The following is a 16,892-nucleotide window of genomic DNA, read 5'->3' as shown; positions in this document are numbered from 1 at the left end:
GCTGATCATTGAGTACGAGTATACGATTACTGAACACTCCTAATACGAGTCCACGCTGCTATTTTGCATGCGCTGATGCTATACTCGTACGAGCAAGGAGCAAGGAGCAAGGAGCATAGTTTGCTCAACCACTGTCATGACTCGGGGGTTTGCTTCGCATCGCGCATGGAGCTCACATACGAGAGATGCAATCGCAGGGGCGCAAAGAATAGCCTCAATAGGCAATTCCTATCCGTCAACGCGATTCCTTCGTCAGCAATTCCTTTGATTGTATTGCGCTTCGTACTCTGTACATAATGCAGACCCCTCACTCATCAGATCCCGACTTCCAGCCAATCTTGCCGCCCGGCTGTACAGTGATGTAGAGGTAAGCTGACTCGGTTTCGCTTACCACTTAGGACAGTGCAAGGGGGGGAAAGTAATTGCCGACAACTACCTAGTACCTAGGTCGCCGATTGTCCGACGCACTTCGTCATTGCAGCAATGATAACAGTGATGGTGGTGTTATTTTCATCTGGCCGTACATCTCCGTATTCTCTCCTCTGGTTTCCGTGCCCGAGGGTGATATTTCCAATCAAATCAAACCACAGCCTAACCGCCCCCCCATCCAATGACAATAACTATATACAGCGTGTATAAACCCCTCATATACATACCTATATATACATGTATATATAGAAAACCAAGACACAAGGGAAAAAGAAAAAGTCACCAAGACAGTGCGCCGTGGGTAAAAATAAGCATGCCCTCTGTGTTGGCCTCGCTTCCAACGCCACAGATGCAAACAAACGAAACAGGATTCCGGGGCCGTATTCCAAAATCGGTGCGCCGAAAAGCAAAAAGGCAGCTCAATAGACCAAAAGAAATCTCCCTCCTTGCCAGCATCGATCCAGCGGGAAAGGAGAATTGGTCTAGGCTCGCAGTGGGTATTATTATATCAGCCGGATCCTTTCAAAGTAAAAATAGATTAGCTTCTCAGAATAAATTTCGTCCGCTTGCCAGCCGTACGAAGCTGTACGGTACATTTTGCCCGACAAGCAGCCGTAGGCTCTCGACTGTCGTAAAAGCCGCAACGTCTGCAGCGTCGTATGCGGTGAATCCGCTTTGTTCCGCGACTGCTATGGGGTCGTTCTTCTGCTGCGACGCCGCTTCGGCAAGGTTCAAGAAGACCTTTTTCGTGTTCGATGACCCCGTGGGCCCAGCGGCTCCAAAGACTCGCAGCATCATGCCGACAATGTTGCTCTTGCCTCGGCCGAGTGCTGAAATGATGACAAAAGGCGCTCTGTTATCCGTCACAGATCGGGCCCGTTGAAGACTCTCCATGCTGATAAACTGTTCGATGGGTGGGGCATTACGGGCCAGCCCAGATGGCGTCCTGAAGCCGACTGTGTATATCTTTGACATCTTGAGAGCCTTCAATGCGAAGAAGACAGGCGCAGCGTCGTCGGCCGTCAAAGCCAGCACCACCGCGGTTCGGCCGAAATAGGCAGAGGGGGCTAGATCACGAGTCAGTGTTGACAGGATGCCTCTCCAGCTAGCATTGTCGAAGATCAGTGACGTGTTTGGGGCGAGGGCCGGCTGTCCTCCGGGTTGCATAGAGCCACTATACTGAGATGGTGGCGTCGAAGTCGATTCTGATCCTGATCCCGATGACCCTGCAGGCTTTACAACGATGGTGTCGATGATGCCGATCCCCTGAGCGGCCTCGGACAGTGTCGGGCCTTGGCCGTTGCGCAGAGTCGAGAACCACGGGTTATGCTTCATGATGGTCTGGTACGACAGCCCCGGGTCAAGATATGCGCCTCCGAAATCCCTCTGGTTGCACCACGATTGGATGCCTGATGGGTTGTTATGCTGGCGCTCTACCACGGCAAACTGATGCGGTAGTCCTAGCTCGTTGAAGCACTTTTCGTAAAAGGGAGCCCGCGGCGCGATGCTTCGAGCGGCAGCGCTGCTGATGCCGTAAAAGTATTTCTTTGGAAGCTGGCCCAGCAGTGCCAACGCGCCGTTGATCTCGGCCGTGCTCATCTGGCCAGGGGCAGCAATAATGGGCAAAAGAGGGTGGGTGATGGGCGAGAAGACTGTGTTGAGCGTTCGTGAGAACTGACCAATCTCGCCCATATTGACAGCTGAGAGCGGCGGTGCATCTGGATACTGTGCTCGTATCTTGGAACGAAAGTACTCGAGCTCGAAATTTTCGTTGTGATCGTTGATTATTGCAATCATCTTGACGATATCGGCGTACTGCTTGGACCTTACAAAGACATCTTGTGCGTATTGAGACGGCCATTTGAACGTGCCCGAGAAGTCGTGGAATGCAGACATGATGCGAGAATTGCCTCTCTTTTCGTACAGCTTCTTTCGAATGTGCTCCGGCAGCCACAGCTCGACATCGATGTACTCTACACCCCACTGGACCGCTCGGTAGAGATATTCATAGTATAGATCGGGATTGTCCATGGGAAATTTTCCATTCTCCTTTGTGCATCTAGTGGTGAAGATGATGGGAAGCTCAGTTCTCTGGCGCAGCAGCATGACCTGCTGTCCGACGTAACTCAGGCTTGGGATGTCAGAAAAGGTCCCGTCTCCCCTAGGCTCGCGCAGAAGGTCCACGCGAATCTCGACCGCATCAGCTCCAACAGTAAGAATATCCAGGTTAGGAAGAGCCGCATGGACATCGGGAAAAGTGGTGGAAATGAAAAACGTCCTCGGTTTGGCCATCAATTGGCTGTGCGGGCTGATCTGGCCGAGTGTGAATGAGATAAATCGAGCAAGGTCGCGTCTGAAGAAGGGGGTTTCGGTGTAGAGAAACTCATAGTCGCAGTGGATCGACAGATGCAGGTCCGGAGGCATTCCTAGGTTGACGCAGTGAGCATTGATAGCTACGAGCAATTGCTGGTCTCTCTCCTCCACATCATTCTTGGCCTCCTGCAGAGCAAGGCCAATGACAAAGCCCTCATCCTCGTGGTCGACGTCTTTGAACTGTCGCTTCAATTTAACCGGTTTGCCCAGTACCTCTGCGAATGTGGACACAACATGCTCCTGTCCCTGTCCATACACGATGACAGCTATTCGAGAATCTCCCGTTTGTGGCGCGCCCTTCATCAGCCCGCTATCAATCATGACCGGATCATTGCTGGCGCTGTCAAGCTCCATGTCGGCAGAGGCTGAGGTGTTGATGTGGTGTGATGATACTGGCGCTGGGGCCGGCGACGGGCTTGCCAGCAACTGCTGGACAGCAGCCATCGTATTATTGTTCTAGGTTAGTTTGTTTCAGACAGCACACTCTACTGGAAGGTCGAGGCCGAAGGATTGAGCGTTTAGGCAGCCGCGTCGGCAAAAAGCGACGCTGCCCGGATACAGGAAGTTGGCTCTGTGTCTTTGTAGGACCTCCACCAACTCGGCGCTGCATGCCAAGTGGGAATCGGAAAATAGATGGGCCCAACACTTCAACCAAGTCGCGCCGACGATTGGCGAAAGGATTCTGATCAGCCTTGACGATGCCGAATGCACCTCCCACCAGCTGTGATCGGGTACGGTGAGCTCAAGTTCGCGTGGCCGAATACCCCGAAGCTTGGGTAAGGTCGCAGGCGATCTGGCGCAAGAGGTATCTTCCAAGCTACAAACAAGTGCCCGGATACCCCCTGGGGAAGACCTAATTAGGGCAGGTCGCAATGAGAGGAGGGAGCGCAATGCAACAAGGTGGTCACAATTATCGAGAGACGGCGGCCTATGCACACTCTCGCTCCTCTTTCCCCCGTAAGCCGGTTAGTGGCAGCTGAGTCGGATAGCTTCCGAAGACGGTGATACAAGAGACAAATATATTGTCGAGGGAGAGAAAAATCGTCCAAGTTACCGCAAAAGTCGCCGCGGCCAAAGCTAGCGGAGTTGATCTGCCAGGTGATGCTCTCCCGTTTGCGCAACAGGGCCAGTAGAAATGGTTTTGTATGCGGATAGATGCCAGGTAATAGATCCCCTTTTCCACTTCTTTTTTTTTTTTTTTGCCTGAAAAGCAGCTTAGGTCCCCGGCACCAGAGACTTACACGAAGCGGAGGCGATTATTTAATACGAATCCTATAGGTCAGAAACGCCTGTTGTTCGTTGGAGGAATTTGCCGGCAGAGGCAGATGCGTGGTAGCCGCGGGCGTATCAGATGGGTGTGATTCTAGTCGTCGGTCCAGGGAATCCAGAATCTTGGCTCAGCGGTGGGTGGCTCGAGGCAAGAGTGAGAGCAGAATCAGGGCCAAACCATATTCTTCCCAGACCTTGTGGCGGTTTTCGGTTTTTCTCCCTCTCCGTCTTCTTTTTATTTTGCCGCGGATCTCGCTCCGGTCTCAAATTGGATTGCCGCAAGTCAGGACCTCAGTCAAAGTCGCCAAATCCCTTCCGCGCGCAGCACCGAGTGGACGGATGAGAAAACGAGGCGGAAGAGGCAGGGCGGAGAAATCAAAACAAAACAAAGCTCGGTTGGAGGCTGGTGTCTTTTTGGTGATGGAGAGAGGATGCGATACGAAGAGATATGGAGGTGGCTAGCTGTGTTGAGGAGCCTTGGCGCTGCTTGGCGGTGGTCTTGAGGGGATGCGCAGTCCCTGGGGCAATATCAGGCCGTAGAGTAGCTTAGGAAATCGCGAGAGAGGCTGGCAGCCAATGCACGACAGCTGTGTGTGCAGCGCAAGTATCGGGAGGATGATTTGTTGATGTTGAAAAAAAGGACCTGTCGGGTTAGTAGCATCCAGGCATGGATAGGCGATGACAGAAGTACCAGGACCTGCTAGCGTGGGGTTCAGTGCTTTCCACTGCAGCGGCGCCAGCTTGGTGGGGAGGCGCTGGTGCTCCCTGCAATCCCCGGCGCGGGAGCCGCTGGAGCTCGCTGGAACAGCTGCTAGCGCTACGGAGTCGGACCTGTAATTGCTCAGTTAGCGAGCAGAGCCAGTCAGCCTTGCTGTTGCGATTAGCTAGGCCCACTGCAAGCAGGCCTGTGCAGTGCGCAAATTCTCCCTATTTGCCGGCGATGCTGGGGGCTACAATTCTCCGCCAATCACAGGGCCATGCCCCGCATTGCTACCGAGAGATTAACCCCCCAATGAGACCTGTGAATCCTTTGAACCAGACGGCATGGACTTGGATTTAATCTCCATGCCTACAGAGAATTCGTGCAGTACTCCGTACATGTACCCGAAATTGCCCTGTTTGGTATTTCCGGAGTACTCTGGCTGTCTGTATCTGTACATGCACGAGTACATGTACTTTGATGGCGGTACTTGGGCTTCAGGCTAAGGCACAATAGTACGGGGTAAGTGCTTCCTTCTGGAGCTATTGATGGGGCACTTGCACAAGAGAGCTCGTACGAGTCCGAGTGTGTGTCGCATTTTCTCGCGTTCACCAGCAGTTCAAGAAGCTGGTTTTGTTTTTGGTTTGTTATTGTTTCTGCTTCTGCAATAGCCAACGGAAAAAAGAAAGAAAGAAGCACCAGTTCTTGCCACCCGAGTGCGTTCCCGGAATCGAGGTACATCTAATTTGGCCTTTGCAAAGACGGAGGAATTGCTAGCGATGGCGACGCACGGAGTCTCCCGGCGAGTACATGTCAAGTACCATTTTTGCGGAGAATCTTTGCCTCTGGCTCTCCCCTTAACACTGAACCGGCAAAAGCTCGCGCTCCATCAGGAGAATAGTAATCCTTCCTATCATGTTCAGCGGAAAAAGAGACGCCGGGGGTTTGTGCTTTTCTTTTTTTCTGGGCACCTCAGTTTTCCAAAACTAGCGCGCATTGACGCTTCATACTCTGTTTTAATTTGTCACTCGCAGGGCCAGTACTCGTAGCCCAACGGTCTGTAACCAAAGGGACAAGATCTAATCCTGGATACGCCGAGTTCATGCCCGCGATGGTACCTTGCCTAGCCGATGGGCATGTATCTATGTAGTATCTAGCTGATATCTTTGGGAACTGCCAAAACCCGGAGCAGAGGCCGACAGCGGATACATGTATCCATGACAATCTCCTTGGATGCTCCGTACGGAGTAGAAAGAGGTCAATAAATGTCATCAAGGTCACCGGGGTGTGTCAGCCCGCGCGGCATGAGTCTGTCTACTCTTCGTATTGCTACATCCATGACACGTACCTCGAGGAGCTCGGGAACAAGGCGGTTCTGGTCTGCTGGTATCTGGACTAGCAGTAAGACGGTATGTATGTACCTACCTAGTTGATCCTTCGAGCGCGGAGACGACTCTGTTTTCGACTCAGGACGAACACCGCCAAGGCATTGAGAACAAATCACTTGCCCCCGCAGCCGACTAAGAAGAGTAAGACCGAAACGACTCCCGATCTTGTGGGGGAAACCTTACGCCCACAGGCAGCATGAAAACGGAGCATACGGGTGCTGCTCGCCCGAGCGGTAGTAAGGATAGAGTGAGACGTTCGCTTTCTTAGGTCATCCAGCCGGGGCTGCAAACCCATTTAGCATCGTGGGTCATCGCTCATGACCCCCGCGGGATGCATTGTACCGCCGAGAAAAGGACCCAATGTCGTGGAACAATTATGCATGGGGGAGGGCCTCTTGAGAAGGCAAGGTACTACCTAGATAGGTAATATCAAGGCAATATCCCGCGGCCACCTGCTAATATGTGCTGTCTAAATGCAGTAAGAGATGCGCTGTTTCAATTCCTCATTCTGCAGTGCATGTATTGAAGCAGCCAAGCGATCTGGTGAGGTGTTGCTTGATAACACGCGAGCCCATGGACTTGCTTCGTTATCATTGTAGTCGTCACAAGCTCAGCGATATGGGATGGAATAAAATTCCACGAATAGGCAACCACCGTATTGAAGAAAAACGCTTGCGCCTGATTGCACAAATATTTCCGAGCGTGGGAATACCAATGTCCAATAAGCACGAGCCTCCGATGTCGACATTAAAACCACGATAGAAGCCGCTTTGTCAGCCTACATGTGCAAGGGTGTGACTTCAAGATTGGCCAAGAGCCGCGACTTTTAAGCATATGCAAACGTGAGCAAGTCAGAGTATAGTATAGTACAACTACCTTTATCGGGCATATGCTTGGATAGGTTTATAATAGCTTACCAGAGGCGAGCATTGGAATCAATGACAACCTACCTACCCAACTACGACCTAGCGGCAAGTGACTCCCGAGACACGACTCAGCTACAATGAAGCTCGACATCCCGCAGGATGATTTTTCCTCCTTGATGCAACGTGGGATGAATCTCAGTGCTGGAGAAATTGGTGCCATGGTAGCGGCCGCTGTCAAACTGCAGATGGAGTTCGCCTCTAGTCATCTTCTCCGCCCCTGCTTCAACGGGGCGTGATCTCCGGACCCGGCGTGATGGAGACAGCATAGTATAGCTGATTACCAGGTATAAATTACGCCACGGGAAATGACAAAGAGTGGAGGACAGTATTGACTATTACGGGCATAATTCGAACAAGGCTGGGAAACAAAAGCTAGGATAGTTGGTATATATATGTACTTTTTCTACTATTTTTCCATCAACGAGGAATAGTGATGGCTTTGCTCGGCGTAATACAAGAGTAAGAGAAACAGAAACAGCCCACTATTCGTGGACTAGTTCATGAACAAAAAACTAAGGGAGTGGCTGTCATTCCAGCCGAGTGTCAGATTTTGGACCAGATCCCGATCAAGTTGTCCTCAGTGTCGATGAACCGAGCATAGTACCCCATGTCCCCGGGAATCTCAGTCTTATGCCTGGATGACTGTCAGCTTGGAATATTCTCTCCGCCCTTGCTGCTTTCTTCTGTCTCCTTTTCTACTCGTATATTTCACCAAGAAGATGGACACAAAAGGGGGCCAACTTACAGTTGCGTCTTGCCACCGAGCTTCTCAACCAGCTCAAGCGTTTTCTTACAGTTCTCGACGTTGAAGCTCGGATGAACAGAAAGGCAATCTCTAGCGCCTATCGCGTGGTTGATGACGTGAAAGCCATCCTCCATCACGTAGAAAGCGCCATTCAGTGCTTTGCCACGATTGAAAAAGAATAGCTCTTTGACGCCGGGCCGCCCGTGAGGAACGCTTTGGGGGTTGGTCTCCCAGGAGAAGACTTCGGCATAAAAGGCCTTGGCCCTGTCAATGTTTATGACGGGGATAGTGAGCCAGCACATCTGGCCGTAACATTCCTATTGTAGAATGGGTGAGTTTCACGACCTTGATTAACATAATAGCCGGATGCAATATAGTCCATGGTTACCTCGGTAAAGGCCGACATGGCTGGGAAGCAACAGTAGTAGACAGCGACAGCGATAAGTTATCAGACAGGTTTACAGAATACAGAGCCAAGACTTCCTAGTACGAGTATCTACTAGGTAGTGGTGGGACAAGTTGAGATTTACGGAAGCGGCCTTATGGGCTCACGCATATTTATATCGGCGGCAATCGAATTCCTGTTTTGAGGGTGATGGGCAAGTTGGTGACGAGCCTGGCAATGATGAGCGCCCCTCTTCCAATGAACGCCCAAGTGGCGCAAAACTACGGCACAGAGTCGGGATTTTTCACGGTGACCGTGAAGCTGAATCGCCCATGCAAACGGGTATAACGGGTATCGTGAACTGTCATAGCCGATTCAGCTCGTTAGCTGGACCTCATCAGCGGCGTGCAGCTAGCTTGCACTAGGTCATGTTGGACAGAGTGAGCCTGGACGCAGCATTTCCGAGGTCTCGCTCAGACGCCAGTTGATTCCGCGGAACAAAGAAGGATGCGAAAAACGAGGCTTTCCGTCATAGGCATGTCAATCCAATGGCCAAAGTGTAAAATGGCAAATGGATGATTAGTCGTAGGGTAAGCTGTTGATCAATTGGAGTCTTGGAGATATTACATAAGGCAGCTCTCTCTTCTCCAGCCCCACTCAGCCACCCCACCCAGCCACACCGTGTCAAGTACCGCCCCACAAAAGCTCCCCTTCCGCCAATCAGACGCGCCAGACCAAGACGCACGTCACGACTGCAGCAAACCTTCCAATAGGTCCTAGAGATCAGCTGTTTGTGCTCGCTTCACAGCAGCTCCCTTTTGCCTCTGCATTTTATTCAATCCGACGAGTCTGGCATCATCAATTCATCTCTGGTGAGCTTCTCCAACTGCAATTGGACGAAAACAGCCCGATTATCCTCTGTTTGTACCCCATTCGACCGCTCACCAGCAGGCAGGCACTCATCATCTGTCGCGTGTGTCTGTAGCTCTTGACAATGACAGAACCCATTGCCGAAACGCGACCAGTCGAGGAGGCTGCGCCTGTCGAGGAGACGGTCGCCGACGAGACCATCGAAAACCCTGTTGCTGAAGAGGCAGAGGCAGAAGCAAAGGCAGAAGCAAAGGCAGAGGCAGAGGCGGATGCAGAGACAGATGCCGCATTAGTGATTGAACACGACCTAGGGTCCGAGGTTGACGATGACATCAAATCGAAAAAGGTCACCCTCGCCGATCTGAGCGCCAAGGGCACCGCGCTCTATGCCCACAAGAAGTACGAAGCAGCCGCCGACATCTTCTCGAGAGCAAGCATCCTCCAAGCAGAAATCAATGGCGAGCTGGCACCGGAGAACGCCGAGATCCTGTTCCACTACGGCCGCAGCTTGTTCAAGGTTGGCCAGAGCAAGAGTGATGTCCTAGGCGGCTCTGCTCCCGCGGAGAAGAAGACAAAGGCAAACGGTGGTGCGGCCTCCAAGAAGGCAGCCAAAACGGACGACGAAGAGGCAGCTCAGGAGGGCGGGGCTGAACAAGGAAAGGACAAGAAGAGCGAGGAAAAGGGTGATGTTCCAGAAGGAAAGAAGCTCTTCTTCCAATTTACGGGCGATGAGAACTTTGACGAGTCTGACGAAGATGAGGTGGGTAATATGCCAGCTTGACCGGATTGAGTTCGCTGTCTAATTACCCATCGTACAAAACAAATAGGGCCAGGAAGAAGGAGACCAAGACGAGGAAGAAGACGACGACCTTGCCACTGCCTTTGAGATTCTCGAACTCGCGCGCGTTTGCTACCAGAAGCAGCTGGATCAGCTGAATGAGGAGGAAGCGCAGAGCGAAGGCGAGAGCAAAGGCAAGGGCAAAGAGGTCGCCAAGGAAGACTCCTCGGCCGTCAGACACATCAAAGAGCGTCTTGCAGAGACCCACGACTGTCTTGCTGAAATCTCTCTCGAGAACGAACGGTACGCCTGAAGCTTACTGCTTTTTCTTTCATCCCCGAGATGAAGCAAGACGCAGCTCGATTGACTTTGTATGTGCGCAGGTATCCTAATGCGATCGAGGACGGCCGCACATCTCTCAACTACAAGGTAGAGCTCTACCCTGAAGAATCCGAAATAATTGCCGAGGCACACTACAAGCTTTCGCTCGCGCTCGAGTTTGCTTCTCTCACGGTTGCCGATGAAGAGGGCAAGAACACCAAGCGCGAGGAGATTGATCAGGGCCTGCGCGACGAGGCTGTTGCCGAGATGGAGCTTGCCATCAAGAGCTTTAAGCTCAAGATGCAGGCCATCGAGGTCGAGATTGCCAGCTCAGCGTCGCCAGAAGACAATGAGTTGTCTCGCAAGGCTGTCGAAGAGATGAAGGAGGTTATTGCTGAGTTGGAGCAAAGGGTATGTTGGTTCTAATTCTGAAGCCTTTCTATTCCACCCCACTAGCTTACACCACGTTTTCTTCCCTTCTTCTCCCATTTTGCTGACAAGTCACAGCTCGTCGACCTGCAAAAGGATCCTCTTAGCACGGCTGACCTGCTGGGCGATGGAGCCAACCCTCTAGGCGGCATCCTCGGCGCTGCCTTTGGCCAATCCGCCGCTGAAGTACAGGCGCGCGTCGAAGAGGCTTCTAAGAATGCTGTCGACCTGACAAGTCTTGTTCGCAAGAAGAAGGCCAAGGGCGAAGATGCCGCCGACGGCAACGGCAACGCCAAGCGCAAGGCCGATGAGGAAACTTCTGAGCTCGAAACGAAGAGGACCAAGGTGGAGGAGGAGCAGACTGCCGAAGCTGATAAATAAAACCTGCTATCGGCCCCCCTAAATTTTACTTGATTCCACCTGGTTTGAGTTTTCGATGAGAGGAGATTCTTGGAGTGACGCTGCACGCTGCATTTTGTTTTAATTTGCTCTGGACTGGGTGTTTTGGGGCGTCTTAGGAGGGATGGGAAAGGGGAGAGAGGATGAATCAAGCTTGATATTGAAACCATACCACACCCTGTGTGGTTCTTGCGTGGGAGGAAGCTTATGAGGAGGCTGGATAAGGCACGGATGGATGGATGGGTGCGGTGCCTGTGCTTTTGTTACATGACGAAATTAATCTGTATGGGTTTGGAATATCAATGAGCCAGTTGATGCACCCCCTTTATTGGTCTTTCAAAGAAAAGGGCAGATATGAGAAGAACGTGCATGATTTTGAAGAAAGAAAAGAAAAAAAAACTCTCGCGCCCTATATAAATGCAATCCCCTTTTCTAGTTTCCCCCCCCTATACTCTGCTTGTCTTGAAAGACTTTTTATACAACGTCAATCAAACCCATTCATTACAGCCCGCCCACACAAAAACCAAAAGCCGAATGAAACCAACCACCCTCTCTTTTCTCAACACCTATATACACACACACTCACAATAACTCTCATCTTCAGCTTTTGTCTATAGCCCCCATAGCCCGCGGCTTTACAGCTTGTAGCTTCCTCCCGACACAATCTTGGCCGCCACCTTGGTCTTCTTGCCCTCGACGTCGGTAATCTCGCCCTTGCGGTTAATCACCTTGACGCCTCCCTTCTTCAGCTCGGCAATCGTCTCGCGCTGCATCTTGGCCTTTGCCGAGAGCGTCTTCTTCGCACCGCCAGCGCCCGCCGTCGCCGCGCCCGCAGCGTCCGCAGCGCCCGCCTTGCGCACGCGCTCCTTTTCACGGCGGCGGCGGCGCACCTTGTCTTCGCGCGACAGCTCCTGTCGTGCGAGGGGCATGCCGCCGCTGGTGACGATCTCGCCCTGGGCGGCGTTGTCGGCGCCGGCCTTGTACACCTCCTGGGGCGCCAGGCGGCTGCTCTCGCCGGTGATGGCGGAAGCCGTCGTGGGCTGGGCGTCTTCCATGGCGACGGCGGCGACGTCGGCCACAACAGAGACAGTTGGCGCGCTGGGCTTGGGTCTGTAATTCCAGCTGCTGAGGGCGTCGAGCCGGGCCGACACGTCTTTCCACATGGCCTCAATCTCCTTCTCCTCGCGCTGCAGCTTCTCGTCCGATTGGCTGACGTACGTGTCCGGGTTGGCGTTCTTGATGTGCTCCTCTTCGTACACCTCGGCAAGGCCCTTGCTAGACTTGCTGTCGTCGACCTCGACCATGCCGCGGCGCGTTCCGCTGGGTACGGCCTCGGCGTCTGGTCTCCGGCGCAGGACCTCGTCGAACTGCTGGGCTAGGATTCGCCGCTTGATCATGTCCTCGATGCCTTCTGTCACCTCCGGGGTGATGACGGGGACGGGCTTGCCAACGTGCTCAAAGTCAAGGTCTTCCTCTAGAAGAGAGTTGACGGGTCGATCGACAGCAGCGGCTTCTCCAGAGAGAGTCCACTCGCGCTTGGCAACGGAGGCGGCCTCCAGCTTGCGAATCTCCTCGGCCAGCTTGGCTTGTCTTCGCTCGTGAGCTGATCGGCGTGACTTGGGGTCGCCAGCTGAGACATCGGATAAGGCATCTTCAGAGTCATCGTTGTCCGACTCGTCGTCAAAGAGATCTCGGCGCACATCGGCCATGGCTCTGTCGACATCCTCCTTAGTAGGCTCCTCTGGTTGGAAGCGGACACTCTTCTTTGGCTTGCCGCCTTTGCTCTTCCGGGGCGGCGGTGCAAAGAATTCCTTGTAGTAAATGTCGTTTGCGTTGAAATCCATGCCTTCGTCATCCCCGGCCTCATCGTTGAAGGCTTCATCGTCGCTCTCGCCTTCTGGTGCGTCAAGAGCCATGTCGCCGAATGTTGGGCCATCCTCTTCGTCGTCGTCCTCTTCCTCATCATCATCCTGTAGAGGGTCTTCGTCATCATCTTGTGACTTGCGGTTGGATGACTTTTTGGAGCCAGCCTTGGGCTCTGCCATTGGATCCGCGTCCCAATCTATGTCTTCGTCATCGCTGGCTCGGTCGGTGTTGGGGTCACCCCTTGCGTCTTGTTCTTCAAAGTATTGCGATTGTCGGTTGAACTCTTCGAGGTTAAAGAAGCCGTCGTTGAGGCCATCAGGATCTTCGACATATTCTTCGCCATCTTGCTCATCTTCGTCTTCCTCGTCTTCATCCTCATTTAGTTCATCTTCGAGGCCGTTTTCCAGATCATCAAGATCCTCATCATCCTCGCCTTCCAGACCATCCTCCAGCTGGTCCTCATCTAGGTCCACATCGAGCTCTTCCTCATCGTCTTCTTCTTCTTCTTCTCCCTTAAGTTCTTCATCGTCTTCGTCATCTTCCTCTTCGTCATCTTCATCCTCGGGGCCGTCAATTTGCCCACCGGCCACCACCTCACCCTCTTCTTCCAATTCATCCAATAACCCCCCAGAAAACTTCAACACGCTGCCAATTATCCTCCTCGCCTGCTGCCACACCTGCTCCGTCTCGAAGCCATCCACATACACTCTCCTCAGCTTCAGCACATCAATCTCCTCTCGCCCTTCCCTCTTCCTCTTCCGGCTCTCCTTCAGCCTGACTTCCTGCTCCTCGCCAACCTCGCCCGCAAATCCTTCCAGCGTCTCCTTGACCACATTGAGAGATCCCGTCGGCAGGGAATCGTTCGGCTGCAAAAAGACGTGCCTCTTGTCCGGCCGCAGGCTCTCTAGCAAAGCCAGCAGCACCTTGTTGTTCTCGCCATTGATGCTCATGGAGGAAATTGGTGGCACCGCGACGAGCGGTAGGGCCGTCATTGTGTGTGACGAGTTTGTCAGAGATGGCGATGTGTTGGCGGCCATGCTCTTTTCCGCAAATGAAGGGATATTTTCTCCCAAGAATGGTTTTTTTTCTTTGGTTGCTCTGGATAGTAGAAGCTAGAGCGATAACGCGGCTGGCAGTGGAAAAAATTTTAGGCTATCGATTGCAGTCCGATAAAAGCCAACTACTAAGGTAATCACCCCACAGCCAAAGACTGGCCCCGCCAGCGCTGCGCTATACTTGTGCAGAAGTGGCTGAGTCGCTGTAATTCTGCTGCTAATTGAGCACGTCTTATCGCGATAAGGATTCAATTTCATCCTGAATGAATGGCCTCACGAATTGGACTTACAAGGCGAATACTACACCAATGGCAGCTTTTTACGTGGTTAGATATCATTGAAAACAGCGCTTGCGTCATGCTACGTAATCTAAGCAGTATAGAGAAGGACTTGCAATTCTCTTACACCGACGACTCCATAGGAAAGCATCCCCGCCGCCTCCATTGCAAGGTCGCTTAGTTGTTATATATATTTATATGGCTGAGATGATTACATCACTCCCTCCATAACCCAAAAAAAGACTCCATCCTGGATTAAGCATATAGATAGAAACTCCGTGAAAAGACACACAATCGTCTATGTTGGCATTTGCGACTCTTTCGAATCTCTTCGTCAGATGCCACGCCGCCCACCAGTGCTCATGAGGGTAATCTTCTGCTTCTTCTTCTTCTTGCCACCGCCCCCGCCCCCTCCGCCACGGGCACTGCTGCTCTGTCCATTCTCTTCCTTATCAATGGCGTTCAGTGCCTCCATTTGCCTGGCGAGCTCACTGGGGCTGAGGAAGAGATCCTCATCCTTGAGCCACCCATCATCGACATTGGTGGGCACTGGGACGTCTTCCATCCCGGGAGTTGTTGAAATGGCGGGAGTGCCCCATACGGTCCTTTGAGCAGAGGGACTTGTGGACATGGAAGCCAGCGTGGAGAATCCCAGTCTTGGATCGGGAGGTGTTGTACCGGACGGCGCCGCCAGGGGCTGAAACTCCGACATATCCATGAATGGAGGGGAATCATCCTCAACGGGTGGGGAGTGAGGCCGTCGAGATCCGGTGAGATCCCGGAGAGCAGCAGCCTCCAGTCTCTCGGACTGAAGGCGCTCCCGCTCTTCCTGCGCAGCCTTTTCGCGATTGCGTTTCCGTCTCCGCTCGATATCTGAAGCAAATGACTCGAGCGTCTCAGCAGGGACGATGTCTGTCCAGTCACACTCCAGAAAGCTAATGACACAACCATAAGGAAGATGGCCTAGATACTTTGCCCGTTTCCGTAATGCGTCATCGACGACATGGCCCGTGGAGATGTGCTCAACCCTTGGTAGCAACGTAGATGGGAATTCCGAGAAGGAGCCGTATTTGGTTTTCAAAATCCGAATGTCTAAAGGCGAAAGATACAAGTGAGGCAAGGCGCTATAAAAGTAAAAGTCGGACTCGGACGATTTCTTCGCTGAGCCAGGTAGAGAGCTTGTACTTGCTTCATCAGCACCGCCAAGGGTAACAACCTTCTCTTTGGCGGCGTTGACAGCTTTGACAGCCTTTTGAGTCCATTCGCCATCTTGCCCAAACAAGGCCTCATCTTCCATGGCCTGTTGCAGCATGGTCGCAATTTCTTCATCAAACTGGGCGGCCATGTACTCTCCCGTGCCTTTCATGACACGAGCGTAATCCAAAACGTTGGCGGCAAAGTGCCACGGAATGCCATCCCCCGAGCTGAGAACTTCCGCCCCGCTTGCCCGGGGCAGCGCAAGAGTTGAGTCTGCGTTCCTCGCCATGAGTCTCAGGACAACATCATCCCCAACTCGGGGGAGTGGGCTCTCCTGACCGGCGTAGAACCGCACTGGCCGCACCTCGGGAAGATAGATGCTGTCTTCGCAGATGGGGCACTTCCTCCATTTGGCAGCCTTGCCTGCTTTCGCCTCGTCCTCGCTCAGTATCGAGTTCATGAAGCGAAGCAAGCATGTAAGGCAAAAAATGTGTCCGCACTTTGCCATTCGGGGGGCAACAGGCTCCGACAAGCAGATGGGACACGACGATGCCTGTGATTCTGATGAAGCAATGACCTGCATGACATTGGACCAGTCTAAGAAGAGGTCGGCATCTGCGGCATGCTTAGAGTAGTCTCCCTCGGGAGAGACGACGAAGCGATAGTTGGCATGGACATATCTGGATTTATCAACCGCGTGGTATCCCGAACCCGGGCCCCAGGTTGGATTCCGCCGGTATGACCTGGGGTTCGTGTAGTGATGATGGTGACCATGGTCTTGGTGGTACAGCGGCGCTGAGTAATTCAGCAGATGCGTGATGGAAGTCTGTCCACGCCGACTCGTCGGGTTTCTGAGCGCTCTGAGCTCGGCCATGGCGTCGTACTCGTCAACGGGCCGGTGTCCCATGCTGGGCCGGCGCTGCGTCCGGTGCTGTTTCCGAGAGCTCTGTCCCTTTCGAGGCGTGGGCTGCGGCAACGAGGCGCCGACTGCTGGATTCGCGCGGCGAGAGGTTTCGAAGCTCGGGAGCGCTGGTGCCGGCTGGACAGGCACAGGGTAGCTTGACTGGATCTGAAGGGACTTGCCCGCGCTCGGGTTCGAAGGGTTCATGATGCGACGGCCGAGAGGATGATGGAAGCAGCCAGGGCCGACGGGTTGCAGATTGGCTGCTCAGCCGCCCACGTCGTCGGAAGCGGGTGGCGCCAAGTCCAGCATGCCCACGAACTGCACGTCAGTCGCAGCCCGTGTGTTGCCGTCAAGACTTAGACTATCGTGGGACGGCAGGCCAGGGTTTGGAAGAGATGGAGATGCTGGACAATGAGGAGAGACAAAGGAACAAAGGAAATGAATGATGCAACGAGAGGAAGAAAAGGATGACTGATGGAGCTCCAAAAGGGACCCGGTTGGCCCCGGCAGTGGAGGATAGAGCAGGCAAAGTAGCAGAGTCTAGGTCCGGATGCTGGCAGCACGTAAAATGGGCGAGTCA

At 53.1% G+C, this 16,892-nt stretch overlaps 5 protein-coding genes across 5 annotated transcripts; 1 reads left to right on the top strand and 4 right to left on the bottom strand.

Annotated features, from left to right (window-relative positions):
* Positions 1–975: 975 nt before the first annotated feature.
* On the bottom strand, positions 976–3,246 carry TRIVIDRAFT_52473 (uncharacterized protein; the record flags this gene model as incomplete). The annotated part of the gene is made up of 2 exons (XM_014105271.1): positions 976–2,742; positions 2,866–3,246. 2 exons carry the CDS (start codon positions 3,244–3,246, stop codon positions 976–978), a joined length of 2,148 nt encoding a protein of 715 aa, XP_013960746.1.
* A 4,213-nt stretch (positions 3,247–7,459) lies between these two features.
* Positions 7,460–8,340, bottom strand: TRIVIDRAFT_111973 (uncharacterized protein; the record flags this gene model as incomplete). The annotated part of the gene is made up of 3 exons (XM_014105270.1): positions 7,460–7,719; positions 7,831–8,147; positions 8,219–8,340. The coding sequence occupies 3 exons, from the start codon at positions 8,234–8,236 to the stop codon at positions 7,629–7,631; spliced, it is 426 nt and encodes a 141-aa protein (XP_013960745.1).
* A 1,067-nt stretch (positions 8,341–9,407) lies between these two features.
* On the top strand, positions 9,408–10,964 carry TRIVIDRAFT_116149 (uncharacterized protein; the record flags this gene model as incomplete). The annotated part of the gene is made up of 4 exons (XM_014105269.1): positions 9,408–9,845; positions 9,913–10,166; positions 10,247–10,595; positions 10,692–10,964. Coding segments are annotated over 4 exons (1,314 nt in total), but the record flags the coding sequence as incomplete, so codon positions are not given.
* A 404-nt stretch (positions 10,965–11,368) lies between these two features.
* Positions 11,369–13,828, bottom strand: TRIVIDRAFT_176900 (uncharacterized protein; the record flags this gene model as incomplete). Its single annotated transcript, XM_014105268.1, has 1 exon — positions 11,369–13,828. The coding sequence occupies one exon, from the start codon at positions 13,826–13,828 to the stop codon at positions 11,648–11,650; it is 2,181 nt and encodes a 726-aa protein (XP_013960743.1).
* A 500-nt stretch (positions 13,829–14,328) lies between these two features.
* On the bottom strand, positions 14,329–16,716 carry TRIVIDRAFT_78575 (uncharacterized protein; the record flags this gene model as incomplete). The annotated part of the gene is made up of 1 exon (XM_014105267.1): positions 14,329–16,716. One exon carries the CDS (start codon positions 16,514–16,516, stop codon positions 14,546–14,548), a length of 1,971 nt encoding a protein of 656 aa, XP_013960742.1.
* Positions 16,717–16,892: the final 176 nt, after the last annotated feature.

Source organism: Trichoderma virens (assembly GCF_000170995.1).
Source record: "Trichoderma virens Gv29-8 chromosome Unknown TRIVIscaffold_2, whole genome shotgun sequence".
In the NCBI taxonomy this organism is placed as follows: Eukaryota; Fungi; Ascomycota; class Sordariomycetes; order Hypocreales; family Hypocreaceae; genus Trichoderma; species Trichoderma virens.
This window is presented reverse-complemented; position numbering and strand designations above follow the sequence as displayed.